The following is a 26,473-nucleotide window of genomic DNA, read 5'->3' as shown; positions in this document are numbered from 1 at the left end:
AAAGTGTCCTTGAGTGTTCAGAAAGGCGCTGTTGAAATAAAATGTATTATTATTATTATTATTACTGGAACACGCCTGCTGCATGGCGGCTGGTTTGAATCACCCCCATACAGTGCGTTTACATGCAGCCAGTAACCCTTTTAAAACCTGAATATTCACAATAACCCGGTTCCGCAGGTCCATGTAAACACCGCCAAAAACCTGGATATGCTCATAACCGGGTTTACTACACCTGGGGTAACCCTTTTCTAACCCGGATGTTTGGTCGTGTAAACGCATATCAGGATATCCCCATCAAAGCGTGTGTTCTGCACATGCTCTGTTCGCAAGGAATCTTGGTCTTTTGAGTAGCGAGACGTCTTGTATGCGCCAGAACACCGGAAGTAAACAAGTTGGGAGCAAAATGGCGAGTCGCGGCACAACACCACACTTTTGGAGTGACGAAGAAACCAAAGCACAAACAAACACGGTCGCTATCTCTTCCGAACTGGGAAACATGTTGTTGTTTTCACGGATACCGGAACAAGAAGAACCGGAAATGAGGCATATTGCGTCTGGACGTAGTCCATACGTCCTGACGCTACCCCAACGTCCGCATTTAAATTGGGTTACGCAAGTTAGGGGTAACTCTTTCTATTTATGTTTGTAAACGGGTTATTCTGATCGACTCAGAAACCCGAATACCGACCTTAACCCGATCATAACCCGGATATTGGCTGCATGTAAACGTAGTCATAGACTCTAATGGATTTGATTAGAAACAGTGATGTTCCGCTGCTGTTCCATGCTGCTGATGCTTCCAGTGTGAAGTGGGGAGGGTTAGGGCGATAGTTAAGATTAGCATGCATAATTGTGAAATTTAAGAGATTAAAGCTGTGTTACAATGGCAGCAATTAGGGCTGCAAAACATGTCCGAAATTCACTGCCATAGCAACAACAGGGTGTGCAGTATTGGTGCACAATACCACTTGATAAGTCGTAACTCAGGATATTATAGTTCCTGTTTTTGTATTTCCATTTCGGTTCAGCATCCCGGTACAAGTCTAAACCAATCTGATAACTCTAGCTAGCTAGACGCCCACACCCAGGTAGAATGATAGTGGTAGAGATGATGAACCATGCTGAGTGTCCTCTAAGCATAACGACCATGGAAGAATGTGCATTTATTGTAATTTAAATTACTGCAACATTCAGTGACCATCAAATGTCTTTCTAATACGACGCAGCCTTTGCAATAAAAGTAATGAGCTTTGGAGACGGTTTTATTTGAACCATGCCGTTTGAACTCGCCAGAACAATCTGATCAAAGCGGACTGCAGACATACTCTCGACTTTACAGCGATTCATGTCAACGTTCTTTTAGAAAGTGTTACACTGCTGCCAGGTTTGTATTACAGAGCAATTTCAGTAATAATATGAGGACATTTCTGGCACACCTGGCACCTGAATGCACCAGACCAGTTGCTGTTGCTTTTATACTTTCTACTAATACTTTCTTTACTAACAGCAGTATTAAACATGTTTGAGATTATAAAAGCTGGTTTACAGTGAAACTGGGAAAGCCTACTTGGTTCAGAATATCTGCAAAATCATACAAATTACTGATAGTTTTAGGTAAGAAGTAAAATGAGGGAATAAGAAACTTCCTGATGAAGTTAATGTAGATGTTCTTGTTTTATGTTTATTCGCTTAGACGCTTTTATCCAAAGCGACTTACAATTTCGATCTTGTGGGGCATGTTGTGAACATTGGGGGGAACCGGAGTACCCGGAGAAAAGCCACGCATGCATGGGGAGAACACGCAACTCCACGCAGAAAGGCCACGGCAATGGAATAGATGTGGTGGTCATGGGGTTAAAACTGTTAGACTCGGTTATAAACTCATATTTGCACAAACTGCTTTACATTTGGGGGTTCGAATTATTTTAAGATTGTAGAAATACAATTTGGTTTTAGCTTGTCTTGGCCTAGCCTTTAGCACATCAATCATGTTGGACACAAACTCCATTTATCCACATAGAGGCTGTTCGGGAAGCTACTGCAGGAGGGGTCCTCTTAACTTTTAAACAGAGACACACTTTATAATGGCTAAAATACGCCTTTAACATCAACACTCACAGTGTTCAGGTCAGCTTTTTAAAAACATGCAAACTCAAACATTCTAATTATTTTCCTTTAAAACACGTCTAACGCCTGGAAAAAGACAACAACTTTCTGCAGCTTGCTAGTCTCCCTGTAGTCTTCTAAAGTGGCGCACGTTTTATATTTGACAAGAGTCTGCCCCCATCTCTCCCTTCTGTAAAGTCACCTTTTGAAGCAGAATTAAAAGCAGGAAGTGAATTTTAAACCCTATTCTCTTCATCTTCCTCTCTTCAAACACACAATGCAATAATCAGAGGTTTGGACTCCTACCACTTTGCTAAATGACAGCGTATGCTGCTTGCACCTCTTTGGCTATTAATAAAGTAGATACGGTGACAGTGATGTGGATGCAAATGGTAGGTATCCCATGGTTACCTCTGTTGAGTGTGGCAGAGCTGTTGATGTCTCCAGTGATGAAGGAGGACTCCTGTTTCCTCACAGTGTCGTTCCACATCCGTCTGATTCGACTCTGTACAGAACAGAGGAAGAGAGAGAGAGAAGAAGAAAAAGGTGCAGGAAAAGACAAAAAGTGGAAGCCACATTGGCAAAGGGCGTGAAAGAGAAGGAATAGGAACGAGAAAAGACAAGACAACAGAAGGGGAAGATATAAGGTGAGAAAACAGGGAATATGAAGTGCAAAATAAAGGCAAATTAGCGCAGGAGAGGCGGTACAGGAAAACAAAAGCAAATGTCCAACATGGAAGGAAAAGGTAAGGAGAAATGTTTATTTCTCAGTGTCATCTTCACTCTGAATACCTAAATGTTCAGCGACAAAATCTGTCTGGGTTTGGGATGTCTCACTTTCAACATCTGAACACATTCGGATGTCTAATCCAGATGCGTTGGATCAACAGACAATTTGAAAGTGAAGAGCTAGGATCCCAAACCGCTCATGGCGTGCTCTGGCCTCACCTGAGAGTCTGCTGTGCTGTAGCGTCCGGGGGTGCAGGCAGGTAAGCTCACCTGTGAGCCTGTGGAGTAGCGGCCCGGGGTCCGAGAGGTGGTGGTCTTGCTGGAGGAGGAGATGGAGGTCTCCACGCTCTTGCCGCTGCAGCAGTGAGTGCGCAGGCACTTGCCGTACTCTTTGCGCACCTTGATAGGAGGAAGGGGACAGGTGGAAGAACACAGATGAGAACATGTCTGCCTCTAACATTCTATATATCTGCTGAAGGGCATTTTTTAAAGTCAAAGCAGGATCAAACAAACATTTTTTTTTCCCAAATTCCCAGAGTAAACACTAAAGTCATAAAAGGTAGGCATTAAAAGATTAACTCTGTAAACTTCCTTTCATCAACATTCACCTCAAAAGCCACATATTTGCCTGAAATTGACACGTTCCCTCTGAGAGACATTTGATGCATTTGCACACTCGGAGCATCTGCACTTAGATCTCAATCAAGTTAGAACAAATAAGAACGTAATTGATTTTTAACAAGCTTGTTGGACTGGCAGGCGTGTCTCGCCACATGCTCTGTTTGAACAGCTGCGTGCCGAGTTGCTCCATGCGTCTTGGGGAAAACCGTGTTGGGCCGAGGCCAAAGAAAACCTCTGCACTGTTTTTGAGGGCATCACTCTGGATGGCTGAAACCAGAGCCTGAAACATACCGAGTGCACACATGGCTGCTAGTTGTGCACTTAAAACTCTCTGCAGGGCTGCAGCCAGATGAGAATATTAAGCATGTGATACGTTTCCGTTCCATATCCTGCTCCTCTTCATTTCTCCCAGGCGCTGACTGGGAGTGGGTGGGAGACCATGTAAAAATCTGCCAGGATGCGCTGGCACTTCCTCCCAGTCAAATATAGCTTAGATATAAAAAAATAAAATCCAATGTGTGCTCACAATTTCCAGCAATTTCTTTTTGGTCAATTACACCCAAACATAGAAAAAGTTTGTTTTAAAATATAAGAGGAGACTTCTGCTAACGGGACAGATGCGTGTCTGCTAAATCATAGAAATAATAATAATAATCAGAATTAAAGTTGACGTTTTTGTGCCCGACAGCAAAACCTTGTTTAGAGGTTATGACTGATTCAATTCAATTCAAGTTTATTTATATAGCGCCAAATCACGACAAGAGTCGTCTCAAGGCACTTCACATAATAAACATTCCAATTCGGGTCAGTTCATTAAGCCAATCAGAAATAATGTTTCCTATATAAGGAACCCAGCAAATTGCATCAAGTCACTGACTAGTGTCAGTGACTATACAGCAATCCTCATACTAAGCAAGCATGCGGCGACAGTGGAGAGGAAAACTCCCTTTTAACAGGAAGAAACCTCCAGAGGATCCTGGCTCAGTATAAACAGCCATCCTCCACGACTCACTGGGGATCGAGAAGTCAGAGCACACACACACACACACACACACACACGCACACGCACACGCACACGCACACACACACACACACACACACACACAAAGTGATGTGTCTATAGTCATATTGTGATGTCTTAGTAAATATTCTATTTGGTGAGAGATAAACTTTACTGTATTTATCCTAGTGGATCTATAATTAAACAGATAAACTAGCAGTAGCACATCCTAATGATCCAGATGATGGGAATCCTTCTCTTCCGCAGGAAACACAAAGGCCTGCTGTTACTGGTTTTCATATTGATGCGAGAAATAAATGCCAGTGAGGCCACTGATCAGCTGATTGCACCTGTAACACCTGCGGCACTCATCCGAGTTCAGGATGCAGAAGTAACATTTTTACTTGGGGACCCCAGACATCCTTCCTACTAGTGCTTCCGCAGCTCATTTTAGGGGATTTATTCCAAGGCCAGGGAGAATATTTAATCCCTCTAATGAGAGCTGGGTCTCATCTTTAAGGAAAGTCTTGAAACCTCTGTGGAAAAGAAACCGGGATAAAATCTTACCACATGTCAGAAACACCTCATCTGACTGCTCTCGTTACGGAGGAGCAGCGGCTGTTCTCGGAGGGAGGTCCCCTTCCTCATCTTGGTTGATCATGGCCACCCAACAGAAGAAGCTCTTCCACATGATTATAGGCAGGATCTTGATCCAAATTTCAAACTATAGGTGAATGTTTTAGCTACAACTGGGCCAGTATGTCAAATATGTTAAATATCTGGAGTGTTGTTCTTTGAGCATGGTGTTTAATGACTATATTGCAACTCCGAGAGTAAACCTTATAGCATCAAGCTTTCAGCTGTCAACTTCTAATTACTTAGAGTTTCAGTTCTAATTTAAAAAAATGGATGAGTGAGTTTGGTGTGGAGGAACTTGACGGGCTTCCATAGTGTCCTGACCTCAACCCAGCCCAACAGCTTTGGGATGACTTATAGCAAAGGCCGTGCTTCTGGAAGGGTGATAACAAATCCCCCCAAAACATCTCCCAACCCTCGGTGAAAGATTTCCTAGAAAAGCTGAAGTTTTTATTGCTGCAAAGGGTGGACCATTTCGTATTAAGAACAAGACGTAGTTAAAGTTCATGTGATTCCAAAAGCAAATTTCTCTGAACATTTGGTAATGTAGTGAGTGCATAATATGTCATCATAAAATCTTCTAGATATAGAAATATTAATTTAGACTAGCGATGGGTACCGAATTCGGTACTTTTTAAGGTACCGACCGAATTCCATAGTACCGACCGAGCACCGATTCACGTCATTTCAAACGGTGCCTCATTTCGGTGACCCGTTGTTCATAACGAGAACTTGCCAAGACAGCTGCGCATGCGCAAGTGCGTTATGTCATCGGTCGCTGCGAGCGAGTTGTAAACAGAGCAGCGTGGTAGAAAGAATGCACGCTAAAGCTTGGGTCCACTTCACTAAATGTGATGGGTAACTGGGTGATGATGAAACCAGCGACAACGATCTAAGTGAGACATCGTCATCTTAATCTGCTCCGGTAGGTAAATATAATTACCTTGATATGTTAGCTTCCGTTTCACTAATGGTGCGTTTGCTTTCTCCTCGGAACTCCGAATTCCCAACTAGAAGAATGCGCTCTAAAGTTTGGCTTCACTTTACTAAATGCGACGTGTGATTGGGTGAAGATGAAACCAGTGACAACGATCTAAGTGTGAGGCATCATCGTTTTAATCTGCTCCAGCAATAAAATAAACTGTTTAAGATAAAGTTAGCTTGATATGTTAGCTTCCATTGCCACCAATGTTATCAGCTAATGGTGCGTTCGCTTTCTCCTTGGAAATTCTAACTTCCCAGTATGAAAAATCTAATGATAAAGGACGGCAAAAGGAATGAAGATACGCAGTAAATTTAGTTCACAGTAAAGATGTTTGCTTCAGTTTAATTATCAGCTTATAAAACTACAAGGACGATGTTAAAATACAAACAGTTGAATGTTATTTATCGTGATATTTATCAAATATTGTTATATATTGAGAAAAATATATATTTAATTATAAAAGAGAATTAAAATAATAAACACTCAAAAGTATCGAAAATTGGTACCGTTAAGTACCGGTATAGATTCGTAGGTACCGAGAATTAGTACCGGATCGATTCAAATGTCAAAGGTACCCATACCTAATTTAGGCCATATTTCCCAACCTCAGACGCAACACGCTCTTGTTTGTATTTATCTGCCCAGTCCCCTGTCTGCACACTGCTTCCCACTCACCTTTTTCTGAAGGATGCAGTGGAAGATGAAGATGAACATGCCCTGCAGAGAGTTGAAGACAGTAAAAAGGTAGGCCATGATCACGGTGCTCTCGTTGATGTACATCAGGCCAAAAGCCCAGGTCAGGCCCAGCAGACACAGCAACGCAATGGCACCGATCACCCAAGACCTTTAAGGAGGGACAGAAATGAAGAAATGCCCTGTCAGTTACATGCGGGCTTTAAAATTGAGATTCAGTTTGTCTTTCCTCTATGAGCCAGAGCTGATGCATGTGGGACCAGGAGACAAGGGGTCAAAGGGGTCATTAGCCCTGACACTGTGGGAGAGCGATGGAGGAACAGTGGGAGTTTTCTAAAAAGAATGATACCCTTGCAAGTCAGAGAGGATTTCTTCATTTAGATATCATCTCAGGAGAGTGGAGCGAGGTTAAAATGACAGCTGACGTCAGCCACTGCTGCCAAAGCACTATTTCACTTGTATACGCTTTGCAAGTTGCAGCTAAACTCGGTCAAGCAGGAAGCTGGAAAACACTGAATGGAGTCCAGAAAACTGTTAAGCAATTTCAGCTGTTAACAGTTTGGTATAAATTCATTTGAAAAATAAACGTGTTCAAAGCTGTGAACCCTCACTTCGAATAAAGGCAAAGGAATGAGTTACAGGTCAAATGCCAGAAAATGTGATCATGTTGAAACACGTGGATGTATTTGCAATTGTACTCTCCTTTATCTGCCCCCCTGAGCGTGTCTGTGTGTGTGTGTGTGTGTGTGTGTGTGTGTGTGTGTGTGTGTGTGTGGGAACGGCTTCACGGGGCAGTAAGTAGAGGGACATTACAGCCATTACAAATGACATTTCTCTCAAAAGGTCAAACTTTTGGGTCTGCCACAGTCCAGAGATGACTGCTAATTTGATTGGGTGGCTGGACAGTGATCACCTCTAATGCGGCGGATAGAAACAAAGGATGTGGGAAAGGAGGGAAAAAGAGGAGATGGTGGGGGTGGAGGGAGAACAACACGTTGGGGAAGATATTAGAAAAGTCATGAGGAAGAAGAGAGACAGAGGAGGAGAGTAAGTGAGTGAGACTGAGATGATTGATTCGATGTTGCCCTCGGTGGCACCATTCAGGCGAGACAGAACCTCCAATAAAGCTCGCCTGATGACCCTCTTCAATAACGGGTACTCTCATCTCTCTCTTTTTCATCCCACCGTGTCACCTCTTCCTCCAAAGTTCTCTCAGATCACAGGTTTTATCTCTCTCTCTCTCCCATACTTTCCATCCATTGGACTATTTCTATATCAGACTAGATGTTAGCATCTTAGGACCTCACAGACACACAGAGATCTGTCTCATAGTGTTTCATTCAGCCATATGCTTACAAATTAGTGTAAACACAAATATGACAAAGGGCAAACTAAAGGAATGTCTGTAGGATGATGACAGCTGATTAGAGAATGGCTTACCGGAGCCAATCCACAACAAAGACAACTTATGATGGCTTGGGATTAAAGAGACAAAGAAAACAAAGAGATGAAAAAATAAACTTAGACACAAACAATAAGAACAAAAAAGGAGAATGGTGCTGATAATGAGTAAAATATATAATAAAACATCACCAACAAAGTGAAAAAATAATTTCCAAGGATCTAAAGCGTTGGATTATTCATTTTTCTTTTCTTTTTATTCCTTTGCTTTGCTTTTTTATGACATCCCCCTGAACGGCACCAAAAAGTAACAATCAGCTAGTTTGTCTTTATTTCTTGAAACACTTGATTTTCTACTTAAAACAGCTGCCATGAAAGATACATTAACAATAATAATCAAATGATAGCTGGAGAAACGAACGGGCCACTTTGTGATTTACGTTATTAACTCCCAGCTCAGCAGGCCGTGTGGCTTCCAGACACGCCGGCTAAATTACATTGGGGCTTTTTATGTAGAGTTGGACTGGAGCAAGAAATAACAAACTCACAATTAAATGGCCAGGCAGTTATTTTGTCTTGATAAAGTTGTGTTTTGAATTCTATGATGTAATGAACATCATACACACCAGAGCTGCAAAGTCAAGGTTACACCAGCTGGAGGATCCAGACGCACAAATCAACCTTTTGCTCACTTATTGTTCTTCAACGCAGACACAAATAAACTGCCAAGGTCTCCCGCAAAAGCCCTATCTCTCTGCGTAAAACAACAAGATGTTTAAATGAAATTTTTGAATAATCTGTGCTTAAATAAATGAAGTTGAAATGAATGTTGCTCTTACAATGATCCATTGCAGATCTTATGATCAGTATGTGTTTGATTTAACAAGTTGATCACTATCTACACTCATACACATCTTCATAAGATACAAATGAAGGTTATGGTTCACCTCACATAAAGTTTAAAGACTCTAATTCACAGTGTTAAGAATCTTGTGTCTGAAGGAAGGCGTGGCTTTCTGAGGAATGTTTTGGTAAAGCCTTCCAGACATGGCACATTCTGATTTGCCGGAATACGCCAGAAATCACAACAAAGTAGTCTGATAAAGCAAGAATTACTTCCAGAGTAATTTAGTTTCTAGCGGAGTTCCGAACCAGCCAATTCGAAACAAGCATCCTTGAGACTTCTCTCTTTTGACATACAGTCAAAAACCTGCACGCTGCAAGCTGACACAGCCAGACGGCTCCCTAAGAGTCACGTCCACTTTGGACGCAAACAAGCGTTCCAGCTACTGCTGTGACCTGGAGACATCTCAAGACTGGACAGGTCGTATCGTAGTTAATCTACTGGCTCCCGGTGCCGTGAGGTCCACCTGACTTCTGACAGTCCGGATCTGCTGGGGGTCTCCGCCAGGGTTTGTAGAGACAACAGATTGTGTCTGATGCTGTTTTATGAATAATCAACTCTCTAGTTTATAGCAGACAACTAATTATCTTACACCCAGATTTCACAATTTCACAATTTCTTTCAGAAATGCCATGTTCTGATGAACATCTAGATTACATCACACCACCTCACACATCACACTCCATCCCCGCATATTCACTACACACATCTCATTGACTACGTTTACATGCAGCCAATATCCGGGTTATGATCGGGTTAAGGTCGGTATTCGGGTTTCTGAGTTGATCAGAATAACCCGTTTACAAGCATAAATAGAAAGAGTTACCCCTAACTTGCATAACCCAATTTAAATGCGGACGCTGGGATAGCGTCAGGACGTATGGACTACGTCCAGACGCAATATGCGTCATTTCCGGTTCTTCTTGTTCCGGTATCCGTGAAAACAACAACATGTTTCCCAGTTCGGAAGAGATAGCGACCGCGTTTGTGCTTTAGTTTCCTCGTGACTCCAAAAGTGTGGTGCTGTGCTGCAACTCGCCATGTTGCTCCCAACTTGTTGTTTACTTCCGGTGTTCTGGCGCATACAAGACGTCTCGCTACTCAAAATACCAAGATTCCTTGCGAACAGAGCATGCGCAGAACACACGCTTTGATGGGGATATCCTGATATGTGTTTACACGACCAAACATTCGGGTTAGAAAAGGGTTACCCCAGGTGTAGTAACCGGGTTTTTAAAAACCCGGTTATGAGCATATCCGGGTTTTTGGCGGTGTTTACAAGGACCTGCGGAACTGGGTTATTGTGAATATTCAGGTTTTAAAAGGGTTACTGGCTGCATGTAAACGCACTCATTATTCATATCTTGTCATGTATAAATCATTAGTTTAGAAAAGAATAAAATTCCTTTTAACTACATACCTGACTCTGTCTGAATTAATACGAAGTGTGTTTATGGTCCCGGAACAAGTAAAAGTAACTATAATCTTCTGATTAAACATTCAACGATCAATCAGGCTGATATTTCATATTTATATGAAATCATCACATCTTATTGGTCCAGGGTTTCCCTTACATAGGCGTAGCCGTGGCGGGCCGCCACGGCTGAAATCCCACCGCCACGCCTACAACATCCCAAGTGATGTTTTTTTTTTTTGTGCCGTTTCCCGAAGAAGCAGCGGGAACGACTGTGTTGTTGCTTGTGATCACAGCCGGCAGGTAGCAAGGAGGAGGAGGCAGGGCAGGGTGGTTACAGCTATGAGCGTACGGATAAAGCATTTTTGACGAATACGAGCATGAAACGAGAGTAAAACTCGAAAATATCTGTAATCGAGCTGAATGAAATCCTCATTGGGTAACTGACTGTCTTCACGCTCTGTGATTGGCCAGTCAGATAGAGCGCCCGCCCCTCCCTACACACAAAACTGCAGCCGGGAGCTCAGTCAGCTCGGCCCAGGCATCAACGCACACACACAGACAGTAAGCCGGGCGGACACTGTGCGACTTTTTCACTTTTTTGAGCAGATTTTCCACTCGTGCGAGAATCCACAAGATCGGGGCGAGTTTTGCGCTGAGCGTCGTGTAGTGTACAGGGGGTTACGAGAGGCGATTAACACCACGTGACCAGCTACCGATCAGCAATCGTGAGCTCGCACGGACTTCTGGAGTGTTTAATATTTATCTCGTTCCTCATGAGGGTTGAAGCGGCGCAGCAAGCAGCTGCGACCCAAAAAGTATCAGAACCGCTCACGGTGCATTCGCAATCCTGCATCAACTCCGCTCACCCGCTATTTCCCCAATAACACACGTTCGTTTTTATTTCTACACGTTTTTTTACTCACAATGATTGTCAAGAAAGCGTGTTTGTCGTGTTCATGTCAAATTAAACTGATCGCAAAACACAGATTTACTTTATTTCGTTTTCCTCATCCAACCCCCATAAATCCCTGTGTGTCCTCCTGCAGCACTCCCGAAGGACAACAGGCAAAACAAGACAAAAAAGTCTGACATGTTGTGTAAAAACTGCTATTTTTAGCATATTTTAGGTTCGACGTGTTGCTACCAGACGTACAGTGAGCACATGGCTCGTGAGATCTACCCTGCGCTGAAGTCGTACAGTTTGAGCTGAAGCTGTGTTACGAGTGAAAAAGTCGCACAGTGTCCGCCCAGCTTATTATAATGTTCACTGTAATGCATCTTGATGTTCTTAACAAATAAATTAAATCAAAAATATTCGTCAATAATGCCAAATATGTAAATTTGTGTTTCAGTCATTTTTATACTGGCTTAAAAATACTTCATTAAGTCTACTAAGCAGGGGTGTAGAACGTGTTTAAGAGGGCCAGCCCAGGAATGATCTTGGACCAAAGTAAAGGGGGCAAAAGAAGATGTTTTTCCAGACGCCAAGAAAAATTAAATGCCAAATCCACCCTGCAAAATGTGTCACTGAGAGTTTAAAACAGAAATGATTATTGTGCAAATATTGGTGTACTCACCTTTAATACTAGTTATTACACTGCAGCAGTCGCTGGACTGGTGCAGTTCAAAGTGGAGTGCATCAAATAAAACAATATTAACATAAAGGTGAGGCGTGTCATAATTCAACACCCCCCCCGCCAACACCACCTCCACCACAGCTGGAAAAATTCCTAGGGGAAACACTGTGGTCAAAATTAATTTGCAGTTGCTATAAATGAAAATAGAGGTTTTTATTAAATTGTCCAAAATTCGATCTTTAACTTTTTAAACAAGTTGAAAAGTTTCCTATGTTAGTACCAACGAGTATTTTGTTTTGAATCGTTGAAAAGCCTGATTAGTCTCCATCACAACGAGTTTGTGTTTCCGTGGAATAAGCAACACTAAAGTTTGGGTGATGCTCTAAAATATCCCAGAATCCTCTGCAATATTCTCCTGTTGGTAGAGGGACTGACGTAACATTTTAAAACTTTTTAAAAGGGTTATTTCATTCCCACCCAACAGAAAAAGGCTGACACCAGTCTTCGTGCTAAGCTAACTAAACTGAACACACTCTCTACTTTGATGCTAACTGGCTCACCATGCTCTGTCCATCAGTATGAGCGGTTCGTCCTCTAACTTTAATAAATATCTGCAGTTTTCTACGGTTACTGACAGCTGAAGAGTGTGCTGTGCATTTACGTAGGTTACAGAAGTTCATTAATTAGTTCTCACCTAAGCGATGAAGACAACATGGAGGAGGACCTGAGGCTAAATGACTCTGTGCTGTTCTTCACTTCAGACAGGTGGGCTGTCACACACACAGCATCACACTCCGACTGCAGAATATTTGCAGCACACGGCTGCCTTTAGCTTGGTTTCTGGTCTTCATCCAGTCAAAAGAAATGTTCTTTTAACAGACGGTGAAAAAAGTCGGATTAAAATAACTGGTGAAACATATTAGACTTAAAACATGTTCCTGCTCCGATTCAAAATAAAAAATTCCAGATGATTAAAACCTGCAGTTATACAGAAGATAAAACAAGCAGGAGGGCGTGACATATGTTATATGTTGCTATAAAACTCTTTAGTGACACTGATTAAACTATTAGCGCAACAGAACAAGCAGCACATACAGTGATCCCTTGCTACTTCGCGGTTCGTTTATCGCGGATTCACAACTTCGTGGATTTTTTCTTTGGAGCTTTATTCAAGGGAAATTCGTCAATTTGCGGTATTTTTCACCGATTCGCGGTATTTTTCTATGCGAAATATCAAGAAATTCCTGTTTTTTTCATCAATTTCATCATAAAATGCACTTTTTGTAATAAAACTATAAAAAAAACCAAGTAAAAAAATTTTTTCTTGAGTTTTGCCCACAAAAAGAGAATGTGATCATACGATAATTCAATATAGTACTGTACTGTAAAGCATCTACCGCGATAAACGAGGGATCACTGTATAAGCTTTTACGCCTAATACATTTTATTTTTCTATGAAACCCACTATTAACCCGCTATTTTAAAGGGTCACATTTTCCATCCTTTTTTCCCGAAACGACAAGATAGCAGAGGTGAGACACATTTTTTTTCTTGTGGAAAAATAAAAGCACATTTTACACAAATATTTACATACTCTCACAAAACCAGGAACAGTGGTGCAGGAACTCGTGGGTATAAACACAGAAACTCACTTGATGTTGTCCAGACACCCGGAGTCTGGTTTGAGGATGGCCGTGTGATGGAACATCTTGTACAGCGCGATGCCGAGGAAGATCACGTTCAGCTGCAACACAAACAGAAACACACACATTTATTTCTGCAGCAGCGCAACCTAAAGACAACAAAACAACTCAAACAACATTTTATTTTTTCCTTCCACGTGTAACTAGCTTCGGAGCACGGTATCAGCCAACCATCAACAGTCCACCATGTGCTCAAAATAACTGCAACCCGAGCTTCAGGCATAATAAAGCAGTCGCTACATTTCTAAATGATCACTGCAACAATAGAAGCCCAGTTCTTACGGACGCTGTGTTTTCGATCGGCCTGCTCGATAGGGTGGCTTAGTAATGACTGCCTGGATGCTGTGCTGGGTCTCGGAGGTTGTCACCGATTGTTGCAGGTCATAACAGCGTTGTTTCTCCTCCAGCTCGATCGGCGACAGCGATGCGTGTTCCTCAGCTGACTACAGAGCGCCTGTGTCCAGGCGACTGGGAACCAATCTCATTGTTTCATTCTGTTTGGGTCAAACGCCTCTTTTTATGTCATTCTCTGTCTCCTTTTAGCAATTCAAGGGGTCTTTTCAGAGCCGACTGCTGAAACACATTCTGAGTCTCTTTATAAAAGACCTCACAGACAGCCGTGCTTAATTGGCATTATTGTGAAACATCTGTGTCAGAAGGAAATGCAGCACTTAGCCTGCAAAGCAAATGCCCAACAGCAACATAACTGAGCAGAGTTATTATCATAATCTGTGTAAGGCGCAGTGATTTGTGCTCCCTGTCCATTCCGCAGATTCCCAGCTTGTAGGAATGTGTGCCTACGAGAGAGCTAATCCACAAAAAGGAATTATTAAGTTGACACAGAAAGTTCCCTTCCATTTTAACTCCTGCCGCTGAGAAGCTCAGGGGATCCTTGTACGAGATTAACGCAGAAACCTTAATGTAACTTCGTGTAGCGTCGTGTCATGGCACATGTTTGCATCTTACCATAATGATGAGAGTAGCGGGCCCTATGAAGCTCCAAATGAAGTATGTATCCAGCCGCAGCCAGCATCTGGAGACAGAAAAATAAAGAGACATCATGCATGACAACACGCAGAGAGGAAAAACAAGACACGTGCGTTGGGATTAAAAAAGCTCACTCCAGTCCCACAGATGGATGTAGACAAGCGAGGATTTACCGTCACAAGGCAGGACATGCATCACGGTCACGAGAGGGAAGGTGGAAAACACAAAGAAGGTGCGTTATGAGATGTACAGTAGATGAAATGTGTCAGAATAGAGAGAGGACGGAAGGAATTTGGGTGAAAGAGAAAGAAAAAACTGCAGAAATGATGGTTCAGGTTGGAGGGAAACAGATGATGTGCACACCTCGAGCATACATCACACAGAGAAGCGATGAGCACCTGTGATAAATAAACCTTTACACCCCCCTTAGGGCTCAGATATATGATACGACCACATCCTGCGGTCGCAGAAATATGACATGACTCCGCTCATTTGACTACGGAGCTCATGAGACTATTTATGGAGTCTGGGAATGGCTGCGAAGTCAAAGGAGAGCCGCACACGATCGCAGGCGTGTCATGTCTGCTCACGAACACACAGACGCCCAGCGGTGCCTCACTCTGAGGTTAGCTCCGGGGGGACATATATACTACTGTATGCTAAATCACATTACTACAAAACATCTGCACTCGTAAATCGCAGCAAGCAGGAGGTAAAAGGAAAGAAAAAGAGAAAGGACATCCCAGAGTGCCCTCTGCTGAGGTCAGGCCCAACTGGTTTTAGAGAAAGGTGGCAGAGAGAAACCGCCGGAGCCAAACGGCCAGCTGATTCATGACCAGCTGCTTGTGAATTATTAATCTTTCAATTTCCAACACATTAGTGAGCCCTCCATTACGGGTCCCTGACTGTGTCACAGAACCCTCCATTAGGGCTCCTTTGCTAAGTCATAGCCGCCTTCATTACGGGATGTGAGCGGGACTGAGGAGGGGAACGGAGAATAAAAAAAACAGTGGCAGCACGGATCCTCGTCAGGCCGGTCACGTCAATAAATGATGAGAGGTGTCGTTGAAAAAAGAAATACATCTTTAAAGAGCTCGCTTTCAAAGAAAAGTACTTCTAGTGAAAATAGTCCCGTCAATTACATTTGATATCGGCGAGGGCCACGAGGCAGGGGATTATTTAAAGAGCAAGTCACCCCCAAATAAACTTTTTGTTGCTGATAAACTAAATAAACGAGTGTCTAATCGTGCTGCAGACACGTGTCGTCAATAATTTGGTACTTCAGTGCATCTTAGTTAAAATTTAAATATTCTGCCTAAAACTGGCAGTGTTGTGCCGTTGTCAGGTAAAAACTCTGCACTGTATTTTAATTTAAATCTGCCACCGCTATTGGCTAAGAGGTATGCTATGATGTAAACTGGTACACTATGATGTCACAATGCTGTTGTGAGCCTGTGTGTGTGTATTTGTTAGCAGCTCCGCCCTCTCGGTCTGCCAGGCAACAACATTTGTTGCATTTTTCAAACATGAAGTGGGAGTGGAGTTAGACTCTGGTAGCGGTTGACTTGCTCTTTAAAAGCTATTTGGGTTCAATATTACCAAAAACTTCTAACAGCAATCTTTTTCACGACGTGAATCGTTTACATCTGAGAAGCTCTGATCCCTTCTCCTACAACTCACCGAGTCATTTATCATTTCTTCTCTCTTTTTATAAAACCCCTCAACTTTTCTACAGTGCTCCATTGGCTAATGGCATGCAGCAGGATTATTCATCTAGAACTTGGCATTCAGACTTTCATGCTTTAATAATCACCCCGCAATGAAATATTGATCTACGTGGCCTGCCCGATTGGTGTAGCTAGATAGTTAAACACAGCTAAATTCGACCCCCCCCCCCCATCTTAAAACCTCTGCGATGACACAAGGAGCTGCAACGTTCGCAGCCACAAACGCCCTGAGAAGCGGCTGCAAACGTGAGCGTGTAAATCATTTACCGGTGGCTTCCTGCTTTTATTTAATAATCCAAAAGGAGCAGTTTCTCTCCCTTTTTTGATTAAATGCAAGATCCCGATTGTTAATGTAGTATTTATCTTTCATGCGGCCACAGAATGGAGGACGGGTCACGGACGTGTCAGGAGTAGCTTCTGTTAGGAATGTGTTCATTATGCATTTGCTCTGATGAATAAAATGTGGGCCCTTTTTCTGTGGCGGCATGAGCGGCGTGGACAGGTCACTGGAGTGAAACAGGGTTTTCTATTCATTCCTTTGCTTTTTCATGTTGTTGCTTATTTTGCATATGCTTCATATGAATGAGATGCCGGCTGCCTTTTCTTGGGAGTCCTGCAGTGTCTAGGGCTGAGCGAGTCAAGCGTGCGTGAATGCACAACCCTGCGCATGTAAGCGTGCCCTCATTCTTCAGCTCCACGTGCTCCATCTGCAAAGGCCGGCTTCATTTCAACAAACACGAGTGCAAAACGGTGCGGACGTGTGCGCGGCCTAACAGACTCCTCCATCATCCCCCTCCGTTCTCACTCCTAAACCACTCTTTTTTCTCTCCCTCAGCCTGCTCAGCCCTCCTCCCTCCATCCCGCCTGCTAAATCCTTCCATATTCACACACTGTCGCTGTCACACTCATGCAGGCGCTCTGTGGTGGATCCTCTCCTGCTTGTCCCCATACTTCTCTCCTCCTTTTCATCCCTCTCAACCTCTCTGTATTGACTCTTGAGAAGTGCCAAAGCTTGCAGAGTCCACTGTGGCAGACACAGCCAAAATGACAGCAGGCACTCCAGACTCATCTCCCTCTCTTTCCCTGTTTTTTTTCCCCATCATCCCATCCTTCGCCGCCATCCTTACACTTGGTCGGTGCCGTAGCTCCTATAGTCCACGGCAGCAGAGACGGCCACTATGACAGCTGGCACTCCGTATCCTGCCAGGTAGAAGTACTTAGTCCTGGAGTGTTCACTCTCAAACACCTCGACCAGCATGATGTAGAGCTGCACCCCTTCCAAGAACATCCAGGTGAACGCTGCCAAGAAGAAGAAATGGAGCAGGGCTGCAAAGACTGCACAGACGATCTGGTGAAGGAAGGAAAACAAACCAAATTTTGTTAAAACACACATAAAATATTCAGTTAAAGAGAACGGGAAAAATATCAGTACTGGCTGTGCACAAGAATGTTTGAGAGCCACAGCTGAGATCTAAGAAATTAAGAAATATTTTTTATTTCCACTGAAAAACTAAGGATAGGCTTGAATGTTTGAAAGTCAGAAATCTAAATAAAAAAGTGAATATTTTATTACTTAAAGGCATTTACAAGAAATAAAACTGATATTCCCTGAAATTGTCAGTTAAAAAAATTTGAGAAAAAAGAGAAGTTTTAAATGATCCAAAATCAACTCAGACACTTGGAAACTTGCTGAAGTTAGTAAACTATTACATTAAAAAAATATTAAGAAAAAAAAAAGATCTGAAACAGAAGTCAAAACGTGCTAAACAAAGTCAATTTAGATACCCCCCCCCCCCCAAAAAAAAACCCAAAACAAAAAAAATAAGAAAAAACAAGCTAACAAACATAAAAACAAAAAAAAAAAAAAACACAACAACCCAAAACAGGCACAAAACAACGCTCATGTGGCTTTAAGGGATGTTGTTACCCTATACACAGGTTTTCGGCCATTTTGAATTTACTTAAAGGCATGCATGATTTTGTTCCAACATGACTGATGAGCTAAAGGCTAGTCAAAATGCTGCTAAAACCAAATAGTGTTGCTACATCTCAAAATAGCTCCAACCTCCTAAAATTCATCATGATTTGTGCAAATAAACTTCCATCAACGTTTTCCTTCACTGCTGTTTACGAGTATGAGTATCACCAACAGCTGCAGCACTTCTGGTGCATCCATGAATCAGTCCCAGCATGCATTTCTCAATATTTATTCCAACTTAAAAATATGGAATATAAAGATTTATGAAAAATTGTTTGCATAAACCAAATTAAATGTTAAAACGCATCATTTTTCTAAACAGAAATCCCGGGTTTATGATCAGAGACGATGGAGTAGGACGCGAGTCTGGGAGCTCCTGCCGACTTCGATTAAATTGATATTCCTTTGCGCTTTTTTGACCATATTTCTTGTCCTAATTCTGATTTTTGAATTATTTTGTTGGGACGTTTTAATCGGCTCGGCATAAAATGGCAGCAAAAAATGTAAAAACCCGCAATGCTACTCAAACACAACTGAAGCTTGGTTTGCAAACCGCGGCCACACCCTCGAGTGAGCCGCCGTCTCCGGCAAAGTTTCCCTTGAGCCAAGCTAACCCTGATATCGAGGCTCTCAAGGTCGAGTTGCTTGCTTCGTTGAGGAATGATATTGCTGACATTTTTAAAAAAGAACTTCAGGACACTCTGGGTGATGCTTTGTCCACCATTAAGTTCGACCTGCAAGCTGTGAAGACGCAGCTGGCGATCGATAAAGCTGCCATTGACTCTACCATGTCCGAGCTAAAAGGTACGGTCAAGGAGATGGAGCATGCACTGACTGTTTGCTCTGATGATGTTGCTGAGATGAAAACTACTATCAAGAGCCTCACTGCTCATGTAGCCAAGCTGGAAAACAAGTGTGAAGACTTGGAGTCCAGGTCGCGGCGCAACAATGTTAGGATATTAGGAGTACCAGAGGGCCCTGACACGTCCACCACTGCTGCCGTAGCCTCCTTGCTAAAAGAAGCATTCGACCTGAGGAAGGAGCCGCTTTTGGATCGTTCACACAGGACCCTCCAGCCTACACCTAAACCTGGCGACCGACCACGAGCTATTATATGCAGGTTTCATTACCACACTGATTGTGTTGACATTTTACGACGTGCTAGAGAACGCCGACAGATTAAAGTTGGAGACCGAACCATCTCAATCTTCCCCGACTACACCGTCAAGGTGGCACGGGCTCGTGCTGCATTCAACACGGTCAGGCAACAACTCCGTGGCATTGAAGGTGTCCGGTACGGCCTGCTTCATCCAGGACGACTCCGCATCACATACAAGGGTGTTGAGAGGGACTTTGTCTCAGCAGAAGAGGCAAGTGATTATGTTAAAACTTTGATCTCTGGGTGAGCCTGAATAGCCTCTTAGTTTGATGCTGTAATGTAACTAAGTGCTCACGCTCTCGTTAGGTTTAACGCCACCTGTGCATTGTTTTCTTAGACCGCTGTCCCAGTTATTATACTGTTGGTGTGCTGGTTCCTTTTATTTTCATTGTTAACTAATGAGACTGAATTATATGATATACTCTAGAGAGTTCAAAGGACTAGGTGGTATGTTGTTAAGCGCACACTGTTATACTGTAGAGAAGTTGGCGAGAGGTTGTGGTTCTTTTTTTTTCTTTTCTCTCTCTTGTTCCCTCTCTCGCTTTTATCTTGTATTTAGACGCCAGTTAGTCCAATCACTTCTGTGAACCATTGTTTTTGCTACTTTGGGGTACACTGCTGTCTCCTTTGTTTTGTTTTGTGGAGACTTGGGGTGTGTTGGGGGGGGGGGGGGGGTTGGGGGTGTGTTGGGGTTGGGGGGGGGGGGGCTGTCCCACTTGGCTCTTCATGGCCACCTGCATCTTGGTTTTGTCTTTTTCTTTCTCCTTTTTTATGAATGGTTAATGGTAATATAGACCCCAGCATTGCTGGGTCAGGTATGCCTCTTAGGTTTATTAGTTGGAATATCAGAGGTATGGGTAACCCTGTTAAGAGATCTAAGGTTTTCACTCACTTGAAACGTCTGAATTCTGACATAGCCTTTTTACAGGAGACTCATCTCCGTATTAAGGATCAACATAGGTTATATTGTCCTTGGGTAGGTCAGGTTTTTCATTCAAATTTCAATTCAAAGGCTAGAGGAGTGGCCATTCTCATCAATAAGAAAGTTAAATTCTCTTCGACCAATGTTATCGCTGATGGGAACGGTAGATACATAATTGTTGCTGGCACCCTAATGCAGAAAAAGGTTTTGTTGGTAAACGTATATGCCCCGAATTTTGATGATGCTGAATTCGCTAATAAATTACTAAGTAACATCCCCTTTCTGAATACACATTTGCTTATTTTTGGTGGTGATCTGAATTGTGTTTTTGTTCCAAGCTTGGATCGTTCTGGTCCTCGTAATTTGACTCCATCATCTATGTCTAAAACATTTTCAGATTTTATGATACAGAATGACCTTGTTGATCCATGGAGACTTCGCAACCCTACAATCAAAAAATTTTCGTTTTTCTCCCAGGTCCACCAATCTTATTCCAGGATTGATTATTTTTTCATCGATAGAACTCTCAATTCATGTGTTACTAACTCCGACTATTCTGGTATTGTAATATCTGATCACTCTCCTCTGCTATTAGATGTTCAACTCTCTACATATAAACGTAGTCCTCCTCTTTGGAGATTTAATTCTCTCCTTTTGGCTGATAAAGAATGTTGTGAATTTATTTCAAGCTCTATTGACGAGTTCTTGTTGTTTAATCGGGATGATTCTGTTTCATATTCTCTGCTGTGGGAGACTCTTAAATGCTATTTGAGAGGTCAAATTATTTCTTATTCTGTACGTACTAATAAAAAGATTAATGCCAGGCTTAAAGAACTTACGGTGGCAATTAGTAACTTTGATCAAAGTTATGCACTGAATCCTTCTCCAGAATTACTCAAGCAGCGCCTTGATTTGCAAGCCGAATTTGATCTTATGTCAACCAAAGAGGCTGAGCACTTATTACTACGCAGTCATGGCTCATATTATGAATACGGTGACAAGGCTAATCGCTTGTTGGCGCATCAGTTACGACGTCAGGCCTCTTCACGTGTGATACCTGGTATTAAAAACTCTTATGATAATATTACTACAGATCCTTTGGAAATTAATTCTATCTTTAAAGCATTTTACTCTTTGTTGTACAAGTCAGAATTTCCCACGGATAAAGCTAAAATGAATGAATTTCTTCAGTCTCTTTCAAACCCGGTTATCGGTACTCATAAGGCCGGGCAACTGGACTCCCCACTATCTGCTGATGAAGTATTAAAAGCTATTACAGCTATGCAGTCTAATAAAGCCCCAGGCCCGGATGGGTTTCCTATTGAATTTTATAAAACATTTATTGGTAAACTGGCACCTTTGCTTTTGTCTGTGTTTAACGAGTCCTTGGAATCAGGTTCATTACCTCCTACTTTCACGCAGGCCACCATAGCGCTCCTTCTTAAAAATGACAAGGACCCAACTTCCTGTAATTCTTACAGGCCATTATCTCTGCTTAATGCCGATGCAAAGGTATTGGCTAAAGTAATTGCGTCTCGCCTTGAGGATGTGCTTCCTCAAATTATCTCCGAAGAGCAGAATGGCTTTATAAAGGGACGGCAATTATTTTTTAATACCCGTACACTCTTTAACGTTATTTACTCAAAGCATCTATCTCAACTTCCTGAACTTGTGATTTCTTTAGATGCTGAAAAGGCTTTCGATAGGGTGGAGTGGGAATACTTGTTTGCAGTTTTGAAGAAATTTGGTTTTGGTGATAAATTCACTTCTTGGATTCAGCTTCTTTATTCATCCCCTAAAGCCAGTGTTCATACTAATGATGTTTATTCTGATTATTTTGCGCTGGGTCGTGGTTGTCGTCAAGGTTGCCCTTTGTCACCTTTACTCTTTGCCATTGCCATCGAGCCGCTGTCCATTACATTAAGATCTTCTTCTGTATTCAAGGGAATCCCCCGTAATGGAATTACACATAAAGTATCATTGTATGCGGATGACTTGTTATTATATATGACTGACCCTGCTCGCTCCATTCCTGCTGTTTTAAGTATTCTGGAGAACTTCAGCTCGTTTTCAGGTTATAAATTAAATTTAGGGAAAAGTGAGTGTTTTCCGGTTAATACGGCAGCACGTCAACTCCAACAGTCCGATCTACCCTTTCGTCTTAGTCCCTCTGGGTTTAAGTACTTAGGGGTTAACGTGACTCGCTCTCTATCTGGCCTTAAATCAGCAAATTTGTCTCCTCTTTTATCTAGGATCACATTTGATATTCAAAGATGGGGTAATCTCCCGCTTTCTTTAATCGGTAAGATTAATGTCATTAAAATGAACATCCTACCAAAATTTTTATTTTTATTTCACTCAATTCCCTTATTTTTGCCTAAACATTTCTTTGCTTCACTGGACAAGATTATTGGTTCTTTTATTTGGGGAGGGAAGCCGCCTAGGGTTTCTAAAACGTTGCTGCAGCAATGCAGATTTAGTGGAGGACTTGCATTACCTAATTTTCTAGCTTATTACTGGGCCGCTCACATTCAAAAACTCTGCTACTGGCTAAAATCTTCTGGTTCCTCGTGGTGTAAATTGGAGCTATTATCATGTAAGGGCTCCTCTCTACCAGCTTTGCTCTATTCCTCTTTACCCGTAAAACCCTCTTTGTATACTGATAATCCGGTGGTTCTTAACACACTCAAAATCTGGTTTCAGTTTAGACGACACAATAATTTTGTAATGCCATCCTCTTCGGGTCCTCTAACCAACAATCATTTGTTTCCCCCTTCACTTTTGGACACGACATTCTCAGTGTGGTGTGACAAGGGTATAGGACAGTTTAAACATTTATATGTGGATGGTGTGTTCGATAGTTTTCCCAATTTGTCTTCTCGTTATAATCTCCCTATTACCCATTTGTTTCGCTATTTTCAAATTCGAAATTTTGTTGCCAAGTGTTTCCCGAATTTCCCCTTTTTACCTCCAGAACAGAGGTGGGAAACTATGTTAAATTTTATTCCTCATCACAGAGGAACCATTTCGAAACTTTATGATGCTATTCTGTCTCTTAGTAACCACTCTAAGGTTAAGCTTAGGGATATATGGGAAGGAGAACTAGGAATTGGAATACATGAGGAGTCTTGGGAACAGGCTATAGCAAGGGTACGATCTTCCACCTCCTGCGCTCGTCTTGGACTTATCCAATTTAAGGTCATTCATAGGGTGCATTTCTCTAAGTCTAGACTTTCTGAACTGTATCCGGAAGTGGAAAATAAATGTGATAAATGCCAGGGTTCTCCTTGTCACCTTAGCCACATGTTTTTTTTGTGTCCTGAGTTACAACGTTTCTGGACAGGGTATTTTGCTATTATGTCAACTGTTCTTGGGGTAACTCTTCATCCTTGTCCTCTGATTGCGGTATTCGGGATTCCTGACCGCTCACTTATACTGGACTCCACACAAAAGGATATCATTGCCTTCACATCCTTATTAGCGAGACGTTTGATATTGTTACATTGGAAGTCTGCTAAGTGTCCTACTGTTTCCCAGTGGCTTAAAGATGTCATGTTTTTTTTAAAACTTGAAAAAATTAAATATACGCTGAGAGGGTGCACGGCCAGTTTTTTTCATAAGTGGCAACCCTTTATCTCTTATTTTACTAGTTTAGAGGTATTACCTGTTTAATTGTACTTCTGTTATTGTTATATTCCGGTAATATGTTTGACGGTTGTGTTGATCTGCGTGGGACGGGGGGGGGGGGGGGGGGCTTTGTTTTTTTTTTTTGGTATGGTTTTTTTGTCTAATTGTCTTGTCCCCCCCCCCTTTTTTTTTTGTTGTTCTGTCTGATTGTTGTTATTTACCTAGAAAAAATGAAGAATGGTTAATTGTATTTTGGTAATTGCAAGTACTGTTGTTTTCTTCTTTCAATAAACATATAATAAAAAAAAATAAATAAACAGAAATCCCGGATGAGCCCCCACTTATGTTACAACCCTTGAGAAATTACTGGCCCAGGAATACAACCTGGACATACAACATAAAAAAGGAGCAGACAATGTGATCGCCGATGCCCTCTCAAGAGTACCATGTTTATACCATTAGCATGGTAGAACTTAATAGTCCTCCTTGAACCGTCACCTTATCGTGGTGGAGGAGTTTGAGTGCCCTAATGATCCTAGGAGCTATGTTGTCTGGGGCACTTAGTGCCCCTGGTAGGGTCTCCCATGACAAATTGGTCTTAGGTGAAGGGTGAGACAAAGAACGGTCCGAAGGATCTTTCATGGCGGTTAAAACGAAGAGTCGGAGTACCCGGCCCGGAGGGTTACCGGGGTCCCACCCTGGAGCCAGGCCTGGGGTTGGGGCCCGTGAGCGAGCGCCTGGTGGCCGGGCTTGTGCCCATGGGGCCCGGCCGGGCCCAGCCCGAACCAGATACATGGGCTCGTCCAACTGTGGACCCACCACCCGCAGGAGGAACATGAAGGGTCCGGTGCAATGCGAATCGGGTGGCAGACCAAGGCGGGAGCCTTGGCGGTCCAATCCCCGGACAAGAAAACTAGTTTTTGGGACATGGAACGTCACCTCGCTGGCGGGGAAGGAGCCGGAGCTTGTGGCAGAGGTTGAGCGGTACCGGCTAGATATAGTCGGACTCACCTCGACACATTGCATTGGCTCTGGAACCCGAGACCTGGAGAGGGGTTGGACACTCTACTTTGCTGGAATTGCTCCGGGTGAGAGGCGGAGGGCTGGGGTTGGCTTTTTGTTAGCCCCGAGACTCTCTGCCTGTGTGTTGGGGTTTACCCCGGTGTATAAGAGGGTAGCTTCCTTGCGCCTTCGGGTCGGGGAACGGGTCCTGACTGTTGTTTGTGCTTATGGGCCAAATATCAGTTCAGAGTACCCACCCTTTTTGGAGTCCCTGGGACGAGTGCTAGATAGTGCTCCATCAGGGGACTCCATTGTCCTGCTGGGGGACTTCAATGCTCACGTGGGCAATGACAGCTTGACCTGGAGGGGTGTGATTGGGAGGAACGGCCCACCTAATCTGAACTCGAGCGGTGTTTTGTTATTGGACTTCTGTGCAAGCCGCAGTTTGGCCATAACGAACACCATGTTCGAACATAAGGATGCCCACCGGTACACTTGGTACCAGGGCAGCCTAGGTCACAGGTCGATGATAGATTTTGTAGTCGTATCATCTGACCTGCGGCCATATGTTTTGGACACCCAAGTGAAGAGAGGGGCGGAGCTGTCAACTGATCACCACCTGGTGGTGAGTTGGTTCAGATGGCAAGGGAACATGCCGCGTAGACCTGGCAGACCCAAACGCATAGTGAGGGTCTGCTGGGAACGCCTGGCAGAAGAACCTGTCAAGAAGGTCTTCAACTCCCACCTCCGGCAGAGCTTTGACCACGTCCCGAGAGCAGTGGGGGACATTGAGTCCGAGTGGGCCTTGTTCCACTCTGCGATTGTCGAGGCGGCTGTTGCTAGCTGTGGTCGTAAGGTGGCCGGTGCCAGTCGTGGTGGCAACCCCCGTACCCGCTGGTGGACACCAGAGGTTCGGGGAGCCGTCAGGCTGAAGAAGGAGGCCTACAGGGCATGGCTGGTCTGTGGGTCTCCGGAGGCAGCAGACAGGTACCGGATAGCCAAGCGGGGTGCAGCAGTGGCAGTTGCCGAGGCAAAATCTCGGGCGTGGGAGGAGTTTGGTGAGGCCATGGAGAAAGACTATCGATCGGCTCCAAAGAGGTTCTGGCAAACTGTCCGGCGCCTCAGGAGAGGAAGGCAGCAACTCGCTCACACTGTTTACAGTGGGGATGGGGAGCTGCTGACGTCAACTGAGGCTATAGTCGGACGGTGGAAGGAATACTTTGAGGAGCTCCTCAATCCCACCAATGCGCATTCCGAGGAGGAACCAGAGCTGGGAGGCCTGGGGATGGACTGTCCGAT

The 26,473-nt window shown here is 43.3% G+C and overlaps 1 protein-coding gene across 9 annotated transcripts in view; it reads right to left on the bottom strand.

Moving 5' to 3' along the window:
* The window catches only part of adgrl3.1 (adhesion G protein-coupled receptor L3.1), a 253,089-nt gene that overhangs the window by 15,541 nt on the left and 211,075 nt on the right, over nt 1-26,473 (bottom strand). For 5 of the 9 annotated variants that reach the window (XM_015954195.3, XM_015954193.3, XM_015954197.3 and 2 more), the window contains 6 exons: nt 17,614-17,834; nt 14,739-14,805; nt 13,722-13,813; nt 6,753-6,921; nt 3,055-3,234; nt 2,518-2,611 (listed from right to left, as the gene is read on the bottom strand). In XM_015954195.3, the coding sequence (XP_015809681.1) occupies nt 2,518-2,611; nt 3,055-3,234; nt 6,753-6,921; nt 13,722-13,813; nt 14,739-14,805; nt 17,614-17,834 (823 nt within the window). The remainder of the gene's footprint in view (nt 1-2,517; nt 2,612-3,054; nt 3,235-6,752; nt 6,922-13,721; nt 13,814-14,738; nt 14,806-17,613; nt 17,835-26,473) is intronic. The other 4 variants (XM_015954196.3, XM_015954199.3, XM_015954201.3 and 1 more) reach the window with 1 other exon arrangement.

The sequence above is a fragment of the Nothobranchius furzeri genome, chromosome 7 (genome assembly GCF_043380555.1).
Source record: "Nothobranchius furzeri strain GRZ-AD chromosome 7, NfurGRZ-RIMD1, whole genome shotgun sequence".
Classification (NCBI taxonomy): Eukaryota; Metazoa; Chordata; class Actinopteri; order Cyprinodontiformes; family Nothobranchiidae; genus Nothobranchius; species Nothobranchius furzeri.
This window is presented reverse-complemented; position numbering and strand designations above follow the sequence as displayed.